The sequence below is a fragment of the Equus caballus genome, chromosome 27 (genome assembly GCF_041296265.1).
Source record: "Equus caballus isolate H_3958 breed thoroughbred chromosome 27, TB-T2T, whole genome shotgun sequence".
In the NCBI taxonomy this organism is placed as follows: Eukaryota; Metazoa; Chordata; class Mammalia; order Perissodactyla; family Equidae; genus Equus; species Equus caballus.
The window spans coordinates 54,820,313-54,838,674 of NC_091710.1; the positions used below are offsets into that span (position 1 = coordinate 54,820,313).

The 18,362-nt window shown below is 38.8% G+C and overlaps 1 protein-coding gene across 2 annotated transcripts in view; it reads left to right on the forward strand.

Annotated features, from left to right (window-relative positions):
* CSMD1 (CUB and Sushi multiple domains 1) overlaps positions 1 to 18,362 on the forward strand; it is a 1,833,881-nt gene that overhangs the window by 1,531,737 nt on the left and 283,782 nt on the right. For both annotated transcript variants that reach the window (XM_023630572.2, XM_023630573.2), the window contains exon 26: positions 8,337 to 8,539. In XM_023630572.2, the coding sequence (XP_023486340.1) occupies positions 8,337 to 8,539 (203 nt within the window). The remainder of the gene's footprint in view (positions 1 to 8,336; positions 8,540 to 18,362) is intronic.

An 18,362-nucleotide genomic window follows, 5' to 3' on the forward strand; every position in this document is an offset into this window, starting at 1 on the left:
TCATGGAATGACTTTACAGAAACAAGGTATATTTTCTTTTAGGAGAATTTCACGCTTTTGTTTTTCTTGCCTGTTCCCCCATGATTTGTTTGCTGAGAATTAGAATGAGCTCTGTGTTCTCCAAAATGCAAACCAAGAGTGATGAATTCACTCTTCGCAGGTGAATCTAAGACTTCATTAATATTTTAACAAGAAAAGAGAAAAGAAATTAATAAAGCATGAGTTGAAGTAATAAAAAATGTACAAGTTTTAAATTATGAGCTGACTTTGATATTTAACCATTAACATTCTAGAAAAAAAGACATGTGTACACCAATTTGTTGTTCTGGGAATTTCTTTTTCCTCTTAAATATCTTTCAAATATGAGAGTTTACCTTACCCAAGTTGTAAACAGATCTTTTTAATTTAAGGCATGAACTCCTTTATAATAAGGAAGTTAAGAAGGTGGCATCAGTATTTATAATTAATCAACTCAATCGATATTCAACTTCATCCCAAAATATTTTCAGCAATTTCTCTTCATTAGGAAAATATGTACTGGGCCCAGCCCAGTGGTGTAGTGGTTAATTCGCATACTCCACTTCAGAGGCCTAGGGTTCATGGGTTCGAATCCTGGGCATAGACCTACACATCACTCATCAAGCCATGCTGTGGCAGGCTTCCCACATATAAAACAGAGGAAGATTGGCACACATGTTAGCTCAGGGCTAGTCTCTCTCAAAAAAAAGAAAATATGTATAATTTTTACTATGATGGCTTGGAAAATAACACACTTAAAAGTACATAATAGGGGCTGGCCCAGTGGTGTAGTAGTTAAATTTGCATGCTCCACTTTGGCAGCCTGGGGTTCATGGGTTCAAATCCCAGGCATGGACCTAGACACTGCCCATCAAGCCATGAAGTGGTGGCATCCCACATACAAAATACAGGAAGACTGGCACAGATGGTAGCTCAGGGTCAATCTTCCTCACACACAAAAAATCCCCAAAAGACCGTAATATGCAATTTTAGGCTTAAAATGGTACTAATCTTCCAAAAAATATGGTCTGATCTTAGCTTTGATTTTTATTGTCTGGTTCACTAAGTCTTAGGTATTTCTTTGGTAACATAGCTAATATTACCTACACCATTTACTTGAAAATGAGGAATAGATCAGTCATATAAACAGGAATCCAGGGATTAATTTAAGTATTAAAAAATTCTTAATATAAATGGAATTCATTAGTACACATTCATGCTGTGATTTTTTGATGTAAATGTTTTACACTCTCAAAAAATAAATAAGCATCAGGATCTCAGAAACTGTAAAAGGGCTGGTTTCAACACTGTAGGTAGTTTTTCCCGGGCCTACTTTGATTTCATTGAGGCCCAGAGTAATTTCTGATTGCGTATTGCTGTAACTTTTTGTTTCAGGTAATGGGAGACCCCAAAATAGTTATTGCTATAGGGCGCTTGGACCTGGACGAGGTTTGTAATTTTAACATGTATACTGCAGAGCAGTTACCTGTGCCGAATTTAATTAAAAGCCTAATTATGAGACATTGTAGTAAATTTAGCCGCATTAAGAGTTATCTGTAAACACTTCTCCAACGTATCTCATTGCGGAACACAGCTGTAATTTATATAATAAAGGTAACAGCACTGGAAACATCTTCAGCAAGCAGCATTAAGGCTGTGTTTCACATGATCGCATGTGTACGTTGTTCCTGGGTTTTAATTGCTTTTCTGCAAGTGTAATTGTCTGGAAAACTTACTTTGAAAGTGTTTCTGTTCCTTATCGTTCACAGGAAATGGCATTTGGAGAAAGAGTTGAGGGGAATTCTTTGAAAAAAGCTCATGCAGTATTAAAAACATCAGAGGCATATCAAAAATTTATCAAGATTGTCAAAACTGTCCCTGTGCAGACTTTTAAAGGGAGTGAAATGTGGGTTGGCGATCCTTGTCTCCCCTTGACGTGCCTGAATTGGTTTTCTGGCCCTGCTGGGCTGTGGAGAAATTAAGATGAGAGCTGGTTTGGAGATCTAAGATTTTAATTTGTTTTTGACCAGACTTCAAGATCCCTATGAAAATAGACAAAAGAGGAAAACAGCAGTCACGTGATCTCCCTCCATTGGACATTTATCTCCAGTCTCCATGCTGAGGCTTAGTAAATGTGATGGGAGCATGAGGTGGGAGTCTTCTGCTGACATAACAAACAGGCTTGAGGCCAGGAAGCAAAGCGTCTCAAATTTCTCCTTTTCTATTGAGACCACAATGGGATATCCCATATCTTTTTTGTAGATAAGATGAGGAACTAGCCAGTCAAGAGAACACAGCCATGAGTAGAAAACAGAACAGTATTGCTACAAAGCCTGCCCAGTGTCTCTGGCTGGACTCTAGTCTTCCTTAGCATGGGACCAACACTACTGGGTTTGGCATGCCTTACCAGGCCCTCAGGAGAGAGCTATGGAGAGAGAGGAAAACTGCAGGCGTTCCTCACATTGCAAGATCCCAAAACATGCAATTTCAGTTACCATAGTTTATTTAACACCAGTCCCCCAACCACACAATCCTAACTGCGGTTACCACTGTAGATCAACTGTGAGAAAGCGCATAAAGGACAAATCACTTTTAGCTCTTCAGTTTCCAAGTCACTACACAAATAACAGATGCACATCGCAATCAGTAACTGATCACATGTCTTCTTTCAAAGCCTGTGGGTGATTGGTCACTGGGCATCTGTGTTCAGTTGATGCACAGACAGCAAAGCGTGGTGTTGTGTTGCCTCCTTGTCTCCCAGTGATAAACTGAATTGACATTTTGCAAAAGTGGCTAATCAGCCAACAAAGATGAAAGTGCAGAAAGAAATGAAAAGCCATGACACTGGCCGTGAGATTTGAATCACATGTAAATGGAGTTATGGGAGAAATGGCTGATGGTGGGAACAATGACATCGCTGCCAATCGAGAGACACTGAACCCCTCACAAATATACTCCAGACACCTCAGTTTCATTATTGTTCTTATTATTATTGTCGTTCCCCTCAGGCCTGTTTCTACTTCCTTATTCCCTATTTCTGTTAATGTCTATCTTCCTCCAAGTGGCTGGAGATTTTAATTTTCAGTATTATCTTCTACTGTTCCTTATTTCTCCTTCCCCCATCTCCAATATTTTACCAACTAAAAAAAATCAAGATATTTAACGTATATCTCAATATTCTTTTGGTGAATTACACTAAATTTCTTCATAATACGAACTGAGAAAACATTAGTTGCCTATAAATCAAAGCCTTGTCAGCCCTACATTTGTTTATTTCTCCTTCTTCTTATCTGCTATTCTCAGTTCTTAAAGTAACATCTACATTATTTTTCTCTTCCTTTAATCTTCTCCCAACTGACCTTTCCAAATCTGTCCTCACCCCTCTCAATCTCTCAGACACCCCCATTGCTAATCAGCAAATATCAGCTCCTTAGCCAGAACTGTAATACTCTCTCCTTTACAAATTTATCTCCAACTACCCACAGGGACGTTATGTTTCAGCACAGATGAAGCACTGGTGAGTCTCTGATCCCAATCTCTGCGATCCCAGCTCTCTCTCTTGACCTGTGGTCTCCCAATTTCTCCTCCATGCCTCACCTCTGGATTCTTCTCATCTTTTAGGACCCAGTTAAAATGTTAACCCCTCGACAAAAATGTCATTCTTATGATCCCATCTGAAAATAAGGTATTTTCTTCTCTGGACTCAACATTTATTATCCTTGTTGATGTCTTAACCATGTATCAACACATCAAAGCAAACTTCTTCGTATCACAAGCTTCTCTCCCTCCCACAGTCACATGATCATCACGTCTCATTAATTCACATCTGCAGCCTCCCAGGTACCACCTCCACCCCTCACTGCAGCTACTTCCCTTGTCCAGACCCGCAGAATTCACTCTGCCTGTTAACTGACATCCTACAGGGCTTTCTCTCATCCAACATGACCACTCTAAAGAACATGTGTTATTGTCTTTACTAAATATTTTTATATTACATTATATATAGTTTGTATTATATATTTATTTTTGTATTATATATGCATTTATATATTTTCATTTATTAACTATTTTATTATATTTATGAAAAGAAAATTTATATAAAATTTATTTTGTATGGCTGTAAAGTGAAAGTGTATATAGATATTTTGAAAAAGTATATTAAAAAAACATGCATTAACCCCCTACCAGACATCATTGTTAGCATGTTGAGAAATTCTTGTACATACCTATGCATATTCTATAGTGTGTAGGTGTATAATTAAATATTGTGTCTCTTCTTGGTTATTTCTATTTCTAATTTTTGATATCATACATAATCTTATGGCAAAGAGCATTGCAAGTAAAGATTTGCTAATATTTATAACTAACATTTTGGAATAAATCCCTAGGAAATCTTTTAGGTCAAATGGTTGAAACATTTTTATGTCTTAATGCAAATCTTTTTTGCAAATCAAAGCTGATCCTTTCACTCGCCTACTTAGAAAAATATTTTGTCTGCTCATTAAGTGCAAAATAAATTCAAACTCATTGGCATGGCATTCAAAGTTATGTTTTCCCTTTTTTTTGAAGTGCTAGAAAGTGTTGCAGAAAAATAAAAACCTTGAAAAGTAGTTTGCTGTAATTCTAGATACTAAAGATTATTACAGTTGGAAATTTGGTGTATATTTTTATAATTTCTCAATGCAAACACAAATGTGTAAAATATGATTTGTTTGTTTACCTATTTATTTAATTATTTTTCCAAAAATAGTATTATGCCATAGTATTATGTTGAAGATTTTTTTTAGTCAATTAACATGGTCAAGTTTTATGTCCTTTCTTGTAATTCCACCTCATTCTATTTAGTCGTTGAATAATATTCCATTGCCTGAATGCACCATAATTTATTTAAATTATACCCTGTTGAGATATTTAGGTTGTTTTCAATTTTTCAGTTATCAGCAAAGCTACCATCCTCCCAATATATCTCCTCGAGGATACTTTTTATGATGAATTTCTAGAGCTGGACTTGCTGTCGATGCACATTTAAATTTTTATAGCCATTACCAAATTGCTTTTAAAAAGAATAGATATGGCCTCCAACAATATGTGAAAAGATAGAATTTCTACATTGTCCCTGAAACCAGTCTTTTTAATCTTCACCAATCTGGTAGGAAACAAAAAATCTTTACATTTTCTTTGTTATACTTGTTTGTAACTGTTACATTTTGACATTTGTGATGCATTTATATATTTATTTGTTTTGTCACTTCCTGTCTCATCACAGGATGGTGGAGGAATCCTCCATCCACAGGTTTGCTGGAAGCCCCCTTCCTTATCTCTCTCTGCCTGACAAGACCTGTCCCAGCCATCAGAAGGCAGAATTGGACCCCTCCCCTTCTGTGCTCACCTGAAGCTTTCCTCATACCTGCTAGAGCTTGTGACACTGTGCATTGCAATTGAATGTGTTGGGTTATATTTTCTCATGTGCCTGTGTCTGAAATGACCATCAGTTCCTTAGGGATGATACTATATTTTACTCAATTTTTAAACTTTCCCTACTTAGTGTTATAGTGTCTATGGGCATATTGACTTTTGGTATTTTTTTTAAATGGATGTTACTTTATCTGTATTTATATTTTGTTATATTTTCTGTTGGAGTCATGAGACATTTTCCAAAATGGCAGAACTCAGGGCAGGTTTGTTTCTCTATGTCAGCTTCCCATTAACATGTAACATGCATACATAAAACTGCACAAATGATAAGTGGATGGCTTGTTCACAAAAGAACACCCTTGTGTAACCAGCAGAGAAACAGAATGTCATCAGAACCCAAGATGGACCCTTTGAGCTCCATTTGAATTATGTGTTCTCAGGGGTAGTCACTGTCCTGACCTCAGATGAGTTTTGCCTAATTTGAACTTTACGTAAAATGGAATTATACAGTGTGATTAGTTTTGTGTCTTGATTTCTTCAACCTTCACTCCCATTGACATGGGTAGATTATTCCTCATGAAAGCACCACAGTTTATTTATTCATTCTGGGTGTTGGTGGGCAGGTGGATTGTTTTTAGCAGGTTTGGCGTTATTGCAAATGGTGTCGTGTCTATATGCTTTCGTGTATTATTTGTACGTATGTTTTTCTCTTGGGGATTTACCCAGCACTAGAATTTCTGGGTAATGGTGACTTCCTAGGATTTTGATTGCAGTCATATTCTATTAGTAGATCACTTTGGACAGCTATGAGAGACATTGTCAAACAGTTTTCCAAAGAGGTCATGCACGTCTTCACTCTCATCACGGTGTAGATGATCTCCAGGTCCTCCACTCCCAACTACACTTGGCTTTGACTGTCTTGTTCATTGTAGCCATTCCATGCAGTCTTAATTTGCATTTCCCTGATGACCGATCAAGGTCAACACTTTTTTCTGGATTTATTAGCCTTTTCAATATCCTCTTTTATGTATTGCCGGTTGAAGTCTTTTGCCCATTTTTTCCATACTGGAATATCTCTTTTACTTATTGATTTGTGTATAGTTTTTATATATTTTGAATGCAAACTATATTGATTATCTATTTAACACATATTCTTATACTCTGTGGTCTATCTTTTCAGTCTCACAAGGATGTCTTTTCATAAACACAGGTTCTTAATTTCAATGAGTCAAATCCATTTTGACTCATTTTTCTTTTAAGGTTAATAGGTTTCTTGTCTGTCTTAAGTTAGGTTATATGAAATGCTTTGTTGAGGTTGGTTTTAGTGTAGAGGTTCTGCTTGGCTTAACTCTTCCCTCACATCGAATGGAACAAACTAGAGACATCCTACAATGAGTCCATGGGGGTGTTCATTGCAACACCATCTGTCATAATGAAATGTAGACGCTAACTATCTTTTAGTAGAGGACTAGAAGAACGAAGCATTTACTCATGCTTTTAAAGCGAATTAACAAAATCTACATTTTTCAGTACAGAGGAATTTTACATCATAAGGATGAATATAAAAAGAAACTTGAAAATGATGTAAGCACATTCGTGCCAAAATGTTATCTATCATGTAATTGTTGTTAAACACGGAAAATAGTAGTATATATTGTTTGGGGATCTATATGCGCACATAGGCACATAAAAATTATGAAAATGTAAATGTGAGTAATCCATCACAATATCAGAATGTGGGGTGAGAGGAGGAAGAAATGACTAAGTGCAGAGGAGGGGAGCATGACTACATCTGAAAGACATCATTTTTTAAAAAGATCTGAAGGAAATAGGGCAAGAGTTAACATTGGTGGTGGTGGGTATAGAAGTGTCTGCCATATTCTGTACCTTTCTCTATCTTAATAGTATTTCATAATGAACATTTAAAAAATATACTACACATTTTATACTTTCTGCAGGGTGAGGTAGATATTTTCTTTGACTATATGATATGCTCAAATTAAATAATTAGTGTTTGTGTGCAGTTTTTCATATGTCCACCATTGTGATTTTTATCTCCTTTACAACTTTGTGCAAGAAGCAGTAAATAAAAAACTATAAATCAACAATTCAGGAAATACAGATTTTTGTTGGCATTTTGGCAAATCTTTTATCTGTCTAAATTGCCATACATAGGACAACAGGTCTGCTGCTGCTCTGAAAGTGAGCTTTCTCAGACGTAGAGATTTTTAAGTTGCTCTGGAAATGATGTGTAAATCTGATGAAAGTATGTTAAAATATTTTAAAGACAGGAGTTCATATTACGCACTTCTGCTTTCCTGCTGGTATTTCAAATAGTGTAGTTTTTTCTGAAAATAAAATTTATAGACGCAAATACAATATGAGATTACATCACTCAGGTACAGCTAGACAATATTTTCCTGCTGTAGATAGCATCTTTGCATCTTTTCTCTTGGTATGGATGCTACCACCTAGTGGGCATTTCAAGAATAACACTGACACCTATACATTAAAAATCTGACCTTGATTAGCTTAAAACAAAGCCATGTCAAACTTGTCTTTGATTTGCGTGCCCTAAAATGCTTTGAATGATAAAAAGAGCTAACAGTCTCCAAAGGAACTGTTTCATCCTTACATACATAGCTCACCATATAGCTCAGTATCTCCTTGCATCCATCACAGGTGGAAGTAAGTTCTGCTATATTCTAATTTGCACAAGTGAATTCATTTCTATGAGGCTCGAACCCCTCATCCATAATTGTCAGATAACAGTAGAACAGACTTTGGAGAGGTTTTGTGCAAATGAAATGAGCTCAGTGCATCAGACTTTTGTGCTTAGGATGTGTTCATTGAACGGAAAGGTTTATCTGGAGTGAACGTGCAGCTGTGCTCTCTCTTTGCAGCCTTCATTTCATCGTGTTTGACACTGAGATGGCTCATGATATCCTGAAGGTCTGGGATGGGCCCGTGGACAGCGACATCTTGCTGAAGGAGTGGAGCGGTTCTGCGCTCCCGGAGGACATTCACAGCACCTTCAACTCGCTCACGCTGCAGTTTGACAGTGACTTCTTCATCAGCAAGTCGGGCTTCTCCATCCAGTTCTCGAGTAGGTGCCGGTTTTCTTCTCATTCATCTGGGCATCGCTGTTCTTCAGCCTCTCCCTACAAAGATGTGATTCTTGTTAAGTGTTATCTGAAATTTTGAAAATGTGTATTAAGGGCATGGTTTGTCTTAGGAAATTCTGTTCATTATTAGGGATGGGCAATAGGTCTCCCTAGTTATATGAAAAAATATATTATTTTAAAGGCTTGAATCAATCAGCTGAACTTGAGTCCAAGACAGAGGTGGGACTCTACTCAAACATACAAGCTTGTCTTCGTGCCCCCCCACACCTGGCATCAACGCAGGCTCCCTTTCTAATTAATTACCCTAGATTGACTGTGCCATGAGGTCTGAATGCTCCAGCTGCTAATCAGATGTGTTTTCATCCTCTACTCTCAACCTCCTTGCACAGAGGTGCCCTGGACATCTTCCTTCCTTGATTTGAGGTTTTGGGAGTTCATATGAGACAGTCATCTGAAAAGCATTACTAATGGGCACCATATCTGCACAGTCGAACTACTGTCTCCTGAATATAGTCCCATCTTTGCTGTCTAGCCCATTTCTAATGAACGGTTTCCCAAGGAGAAAGGAGTGGAGATATTTTGTGGCAATTGAACCTCTGAGTACCCTTCAACTTGCACTGCGCAGAGGTGTCATATAATTTGGTAGCACACAGGGTTAGCTGTCATCATAAAACAAGTGGAATTTGCACATAAACACATTCCGACTCAATTTATCTCTTGGCAGGTCACTGGTGAGCGGTATTTAGGATTTACGTAAGAAAATGGACTCGGGTCAATTTAATGCTTTAAGAGGTTGCTAATAAAATTGAGGTGATAGTCTGCACAGTTTCTTACCTCTGGTTTCATTGCTCTTTGAGACAGTAATTTGCACACATGTGCTCATGGAATAGTACCTGTACATGATAAAAATTTTCACTGGTCTACAGCAAAAATATTTAAGGTAGGTTTCCTCCAGCTAACCTGCCTTAGGAAAAAGCTGTTCTTTTTTCCAATAGTAAATTGTTTTTGCTCCCTTTTGTGAGGCACAAATGTCCTTTATCTTCAGAAATGAGGGTGAGAGTAGATGGTCGATGTGTAATGTACCATCTTTATTTGGCAAAACAGAAAAGTTGATCATGTTATGAGGTTATGTTCGTTTTCCTCTCCTACCCATTTTATACCCTCCTGGCCTTTTTTTTTAAATAGACTTTATTTTTCAGAGCAACTTTAGGTTCACAGCAAGACTGAGCAGAAAATATAGAGCTTTCCCCTGTACGTGCTGCCCCCACACATGCCCAGCTTCCCCTACTATGAGCATCCCCACTGGATAGTACCTTTGTCACAACTGATGATGGCACACAGGCACATCATCCTCACTCAGAATTCATAGATTACGTTAGGGTTCATTCTTGGTCTTGTACATTCTATGGGTTTGGACAAATGTATGATGACATGTATCCATCATTACGCTATCATACAGAATAATTCACTGCCCTAAAAATCCTCTGTGCTCTACCTATTCATCCCTCCTTCCTCCCTAACCCCTGGAAACCACTGATGTCTTTACCGTCTCCATAGTTTTTCCTTTTCCAGAATGTCATAGAGTTGGAATCATACAATTTTTCAGACTGGCTTCCTTCACTTAGTCATATGCATTTAAGATTCCCCTATGTCTTTTCATGGCTGACAGCTCATTTCTTGTTAGCACTGAATGCTATTCCATTGTCTGGATGGACCACAGTTTATTTATCTGTTCACCTACCAAAGGACGTCGTGATTGCTTCCAGGTTTTTGAAGAAAAGCTGCTATAAACTTGCTTGTGCAGGTTTTTGTGTGGACGCCAATTTTCAGTTCATTGGGGTAGATACTAAGGAATGTGATTGCTGGATCGTGTGGTTAGAGGATGTTTAGTTGTGTTCCTGGCCTTTGAAAAATCTTCCCTTTTGAATTCTTGTGGAACCCAGCAAACACTTCTTTTTCAATGTTCTGTCATGATTCTCTCTCTTTTTTTTTTCTTTTGAGAGAAAGATTGTCACTGAGCTAACATTTGTGCCAATCTTCCTTTATTTTATGTGGGTTGCCACCACAGTGTGGCTCGACAAGTGGCCTAGGTCTGTGCCTGGGATCCAAAGCCATACAACCCTGGGCCGGTGAAGTGGAGCTCACGAACTTAACCACTATGCCACCTGGCCAGCCCCTGAAATTGTCATTTTTATAGATAAAAAGGGATTGAATGTTGGCAATTTCATGTAGTTTAATGTAACACTTGGATATAATTCCTTCCCTCCCCCATTACTATTAATAAATTCCCCAAGTCTTGTATATACTTTGAGATATACCATTTTAGGGATGAAAAATATGACATTGACTCTGAGGCTTTTTTAGTGAATAGGTTTCTGCAAGAAAAAATGAAAGTAAGGTATGAAAACATTTTTTTTTTGGCATAATGTAGAAAAACAGCCTGGACTGTGACTCAGAAAATTCAGGTTTCTATCTTGACCTTTAAAGATTTGAGACCGACCTTCTGTTTCTGTCCTTGTTGCTTCATTTATGAATTGAACCTATTCCACCAATTTCTAAGGACCTTTCCATTTGAAAAATTCTACATTCTTTGTTGGATATTTTCCCTTGCTATTTTAGATCTGATCTCTGTCATTTCTCAATCTACTCTGTGATCTTAGTGATGGACTTGAAAGGACTATAAGGGTCCTCTGTTCCCTAGGTGGGTTCATCCAATAGGGAGCTCTGGCAGGAGGTGAGAGATGATGAGGAGAGTGTGGTCAGTCTACTGAGGGGCCCTGTTCCCTCCCTGCCAAGTTCCCTGGGGTTGGCGGTGTCCGTCCATCAAAACTCACTACTTTTCTCAAGAAGCTATGTCCATACCTGTCCTGTTCCAGATTTCTGTAACCAGCTCCTGGTAACCACACTTCTTTCTGCCTGGGATTCTCCAGATCCAAGCCTTGTAAAGAAATCTTCTCCACTAATCCTATTGGAAGTGTGCATATGTTTCACGTTGGATCCTAAATACATAAGACAATTCTGTAAGGAACATTGGCAAGCACGTGAAATGGTCAACAATGTGCTCCACTCTAAAGTATTAAAAAAAGTCCCATTTCTCATCTTCCTAAGTGAAATTATTTCCCGTTCAAGCTCCTCTCACTCATTAAAGTAGACAAGAAGTCCACTATGGGTTTATTTTAAAAAGCTCCTCCCAATTTGGACTGTAGGGGGACCCCGGATGAGTTCTGTGTGGTGAATAAAGGGAGGACCCGGTCCTGCCTTGCCGTGGTCATTGTCTTCACCCTTGCCCTCCCCTTGTGTTCCTGCTCTGGTTTGGGTGGGATGCATCTCACAGTTTTCTCTCTGAGGACCTCGGGCTGGAACACTTAGACCTGTCCTGCTATCTCCAAGGCTTAGATAACCACACAGTGAAGTTTGCCACTTCTGGGACCCCAGCGGGAGGGAGACATGGGTCTCTGTCTCTCTGAGAACCTGTTAAAAGTTTCAGTCTCACATGTGGGGTAACTAACTAGTCACAGTCTCCCAGGATTTCTCTGGCTTTAGCAAATAAGGTTCCTGAAACCCCTCAGTCCTGGTTATCAAACTGACATTCCCACGTCCCAGGACTCCCTTTTGACTCCAGCAAACTGAGATACCCGGTCATACAATTACGACCACTCTCCACTCTTGCAATTTCTGGAGCCGTCCTTTCCTTACTGGAGACACGAGTGATGAAACTAAATGAGGCTGGAATCTTTCCAGACCAAAGCTCTGAATCTCCAGAAAATCCCAAGGAGCCTATCCACTCAGATCCAGAAGTCTCACGACTCTTCCGTAGCCGGGAAGAAGGAAAAGCCCATTTATTTATCTTTATGATCCTGGGACAAAAAAATAAAGAGGTCTGTTTTGTATAAGTTAGATTGTGCTGCCATTCATAAGCCAAGCTAATGTTAGAATTTGAAGTATTAACACCATGCTATGATTTCAAAATAAAATTAAAAATAATAGAACTTAAATGAAATGTTTGCCTCGTATAATTAATATTTCAAGTATAACCATTGTTGCAAAGTGAAAATGGCATTTAATAAGTAATATTAAATTAGAGTTTTCTTGGTAAGCCATTTCAACTTGATAGTATGCCAATAATCTGTGAACTAAGCATTATAGATGTAACTGAATTATTAGAGGGAAAATGCCTATTTGAACATTTGTTTTCTTAGAGACATCTGAATTATCAGATGTTTCTCAGTAAATTTAAAGCGTAAGAATTTAACATCAGTGTTGCTCTACCTGTCAATCATGTAACTCCATACTAGGTTGGAGCTTTTTAATTTTCTTTGACTATTTCTCTGTTCTTAGAACATCTTCTTTAACTGCTTTCCACCTCCCCTTTCCCTCTTGGTCCTCCTTCTCCAACAGCCGCTCTATTATAGTCTCTTTTGCTGATTCTCATCTTTGTTTCCCCAAACTATAAAGGTTGGATGCTCCTACGGCTCATCCTCATGTCTCTTTCTTCTCTATCTAAATATTCACTCCTTAGGTTTTATCAGTGAACCTCCCATGACCTCTCCAAGCATCCCACTGCCCATTGGACATGGGTCTCCATTTTGATGTGGAGGCAGATAGAGAGCAGGCAACTTAATATATTAAACTTGACCACATTTCTATTACACTCCTTTCCAAAACCTGGTTTTCTTGAGGTCTTTCCCCTCTTAGTAAATATGAGCTCCATTGTGTTAGTTGCTTAGTGCAAAGCTTTGGAGTTATTTTTTATAAATCTCTTTATCTCACACCCCATGTATAATCCAGCAACAAGTTCAGTAGGGTCCATATTCAAAATAAATCCAAAATCTAACCACTTCTCTCAACCCATACCTCTCCTCCCACCCCCTTGGTGGAAGTCGTTTCAGAATAGACTGAGTTACTATGACTTGCCAAGAGGTTTCTTCTCTCCTGCCCTGCCCGTGTACTATCTTACCTGAGCAGAGGAACCCAGATGAGTCTTTAATGAGACAATTCAGATGACGCCTCACTTCAAGTCAGAACTCTCCACTGTCTTCCTGGCCAGAGAGATTTCTGATTCTCCCCAGTGCCCCCAAATAAAGGCTATAGAAGGCTCTATGCAAACTTGCCCTAATCTACATTTCAACATCATCCTCAGTCACTTCCCTCCGCCCTGCCAAACATCCTGTAACTTACCCCCAGCGGGACACCATCCCTCCCTCCATGTGCCCACATTCATTGTAAGTTCATTTTACATACTGCTCTTGGCCTTTTCCTCTTCACTGGCTTAATGAACTCTAGCGTGGCCATACCACCTTTTAAGATCCTTTTATCAGAGTCAATCATACTGCTACTTACAGTCTCCAGATTCAATGCTCATACTTTGATATAGTCCTTATACTATTGTGTGTGAGCATTTTATTTGCAATCTACTAGACAGAGTTACTGGAGGGGAGAATGTCTTTATATTTCTAGAACAGGTATATAATCAGTGGCCAGGAGTGTTTTCTAATTGAATATGTTTGAAAACTTTCCAGTTGTGTAAATCTTGAAGACATTAGGATGATTTTGATTGCGCGATGAATACATCTACTGAAAATATGTTTTGTGATTGACTTTAGCTTCGTTCAAAAATTTTAATAGCAAAGCGTTTAATAAATAAATGTTTAAATGCTAATTTTAATAATAAAGATTCTTTCATTTCTGGGTTAGTTTCTATTCAGTATTGATAGTTGAGATAAATGGTCTTTATATAATGCTTATTATCTGAAGTAGTGGCCAGTATAGAGTGTCTTTTGACTAGTGAAGGACACATTATACAGATTGAATAAAAGTTATGCGTCTCTGTTGACCTTTTAAGTTTATAATTCTGTATAGTTTTTTTTATCCTTGATCACTTAATATTCTGATACTAGTTGGAAACAAGGCAGAATATTTTCATTTTATGAAGTTTAATACTTGGTTTTTAAGTGACAATAGTTTAATCCATCATTTGATAAACTTCTTTATTTCATTAAAAAATGATTACTTTTTCCCTGCTGTACAACAATCTTGGGACAGGAACAGCTGTTTACTGGGAGTATGGAAATAGTAATTACTTATCTTCAATGCCGCATGTCTATACATTGGTTTAACAGCCACTGATTGAGTTGGGTATATATCACACACGTCCTTATATGTGTATGTACCTGCACTTTACCACAAGATGAAATTTTCTCCACTAGAAAAATGAACTGTTGATGCTCATAAGATGCTCAAACCCCATTAAAGGCCCATTGTCCTACCAGCTCCCCACAGCATGTAAAGCATGAGAATATGAACTGACTAGTGCAATTATGTTAATTGTAATCAGCCTAACACTTTTCATTAAAGCTTAATTACCATTTAATCATGCATAAAACACAAGAAAATGGAGTTCGGCACACAAAACTGACCTTTGCTCTGGGGTTTACATAAACTTCAGCTGAGCTTTCCATGGTCCGAACCATCAGCTCTCTCACTCTTAGGGAAAACAGCCCTGGAGCGATTTTGCAGTCTCAGATTTTGTGAGATGGATTTCTCTGTAAACAATGGTCATAACTTAGCAGCTACATGACACGTCTCCCTAATTTACTTTGCTGAAAATAATTTTATAGGCACATTTTCATTTTAAAAATATTGTTTGTTATTTATAACGAGAGAGGCCATTGGGGCTGCCAATTGCTGAACAGAGTGGCATTGTTTTATAGAAAAGACCCAGCCATGAACCCCCGGGTTTATGGGCCAAGTGTCTATGCAGGGGCAGCATACAGCAAGCACAGCTAGAACCATTACCCCTGTCTGTTCTCTCAGAACTTTCTTCATGAGACTGATAGAGAACTGACCATCAATTTTTGTCATTGACCACTTACACACATAGATTGTGCATAGCTCAAGGCCAAAGAGAGTTTTATTTGCTTTGATTACCTTCATTTGCTCCGGACAGAGATACAAAGGATGTGTGTTGAATTGATTGAGACCAAGATGCTGGCTTAGTTGAGGTTCTAAATCCCGTATTTCATGGAATATTGAAATTTTAACTGGTCAGCTTTGTCTATTATTAGCAAGATTGATAGCAAAAGGAGAGAGGAGAAATAGAACATGTAAATGGCACTTTCCCTGTTCCTGAGCTGTATCTTTTTCCACCCAGTTTTGTTGAAATATAATTGACAGATAACATTGTGTAGGTTCAAGGTGTATGATGTGTTGATTTGATAGGTTTATATACTGCAAAATGACCACCACCATAGCTTTAGATAACACCTCCACCACATCACATAAATTTCTTTTTAGTGGTAAGAACATTTAAGATCTACTCTCTCAGCAACTTTCAAGTTTGTAGTGAAGTGTTCTTAACTGTAATCACTGTGCTGTGCATTAGATCCTCAGAACTTATTTAACTTACAACTGGAAGTTTGTGCCCTTTGACGAACATCTCCCTGTCTCCCCCAGCCCGAAGCCCATGGTAACCATCCTTCTGCTCTCCCATTCTATGAATTCAGCTTTGTTAGATTTCACCTATGTGAGATCAGAGAGTATTTGTCTTTCTCTGTCTGACTTATCTCACTTAGCATAATGCCCTCAAGGTCCACTCATGTTGTCACAAATGGCAGAATGTCTTTCTTTTTTAAGGCTGACTAATATCCCGCCGAATATACAGACCACATCTTCTTATCCGTTCTTCTGTGTATGAACGCTGAGGTAGTTTCCATGTCTCGGCTGTTATAAATAATGTTGCAGTGAACATGGGAGTGAAGGATCTGTTTGAGATCTGTTTTCATTTCTATTGTACATACATGCAGAAGTGGGATTCCTGGATCGTATGGTAGTCCTATTTTTTAACTTTTTGAAGAACTCGTTACTGTTTTCCTTAGTGTCTGTACCAATCTACAATCTTACGAACAGTGCACAAGGGTCCCCTTTCCTTGAAGATGTATCTTTATTACTAATTATGAAAGAGGATGTCAACATTTTTCTATGAAACCAGCTGGAATATCATCTATACCCACCATTATGCTAACACAAGTCCTACTCATGTAGAAAGCTCATTTATCATTTCTCAGGCAGCAGTCACCGCAGGGCCTGCCCTTCCCCGAGACCTTGACTGTAAAATTTCCCATGAGTCTCAAATTCTAGATCAACAAATGATACATTAGGCAGAGTTGTGCAACCTCACTGTAAGAACAATAAAATTCTCCCAAATCTAATACACTGAATTATCACAATGTCTTTAAAAACATGTCATTCAGAAATAAGTTGAGTCCGTAGACATTGCCCCAGTCATCATAAAAGCTATAGAAAGTCAAATAGACAACTAACGTTAACAAAATGGAAGATTACAGATCCCTTGAAATAAATGTACTCCTTTCAACAATGCTCTCCTGATGTCTCTGTGCCTGCCTTCTACAGCCTGCCCGTTTACCCACCCCATCCAGTGAGGACATTGAATGGTTCCCTGTAGCTCTTGTCCACCACCTTTCCTTGGATGATGACCCATCCAATTCTGAGATTCTCAGCTCCTGCCTTCCTTTCTGCTCTCCTCCACTCCGCTTCTGCCAACCACTCTCAGGGACGTGCACTGGGCTGTGCTTCACCTGAGATTGTGACAAGTTAATTCAAACACACCCCTCTTTAACTACATCCTGTCTTTCCATCCACTTCCCCACTTTACGTCCATTCTTTACTTTCACAGGGGCACGTTGGCTGTTGCTTCCCCCCCTCCTATTGTTTCCTCTGAAATTCATGATACTTCTTCCCTGTCTGCAGCAATTCATCGTTAAAAATGAGCCTCTCACAATATGCTAAACTCCTTTGCCTTGCGGGCTTTCTGCCATCGTCACCTGCCCCCATTCTCTTTACTGGACTGGGAGAACTCCTGAAGAAATCACACAGACTAGATGGTTTTTGCCCACATAAATGTATGGCCACCAACCTCACCAGGGCTCAGCTACTGTAATTTATTTTTCTAGTGAACTCTTGCTCCCATTCACCTTGTCATTTTCAAATCTTCACTCCTTTCCTGAAGTCATCAAACACATCGTATCCTCTCTGATATAGTGGATGAACTTGAATCATACTTCACCAAAGACAAAGCTATGGGAAGCATTTTCTTCTGTTTTCATCTGATAGGCACACAAACTAGCTATAAATCTGTATTTCTCCCCTCCTGTTACCTGGGAGTGTTCCTCCTTGTCCAAAGCAAGGCTCTTCATACCATGATATTCCCACGGCTGCTGTGGACACTTCACCCCATGCCAACCTCTTTCTTTCCTGTTTTCTCCTTCACTCTCTCTGACTCTTTACTTCACGTATTTAAATGCTCAAATCACAATTTAAGATAAATACATCAAACTACCATTTTCCACTTTGGGGTATCATCCTATGTGTTTCTTCTCCCCTTAGAACAACATTTTGTACTGTGTTCTATGCTTGCTGTGCTCATCTCCTCACCTTCAAATCATACCTCAGCCCACCTTGTTTTGTTTCTACCCTCACCACCTCAGTTGCCCTGCTCTTGTCATTGTTGGAAATAACACACGAGCCTGTAACCAGTACCACCCTTTAGGGTTCTTGTAAACATCTCTCACAGAAATGCGGTGTATTTCACAATTTCTACCTTATTGAAATCCTCTCTCCTCTGGACTTTCACGGTCATCCCTCAGACCCTTCTTTCCTCACTGGCCTCTCTGTCTCAGTCCCATTTGCAGTCTCTTCTTCCTCTTCCTGCCTTAAATGTAGGTTTCCTTGAGAAATAGTCTTCAGACATCTGGTCTTCTAGCTCTACACTCTCTCTTTGAGCAACGT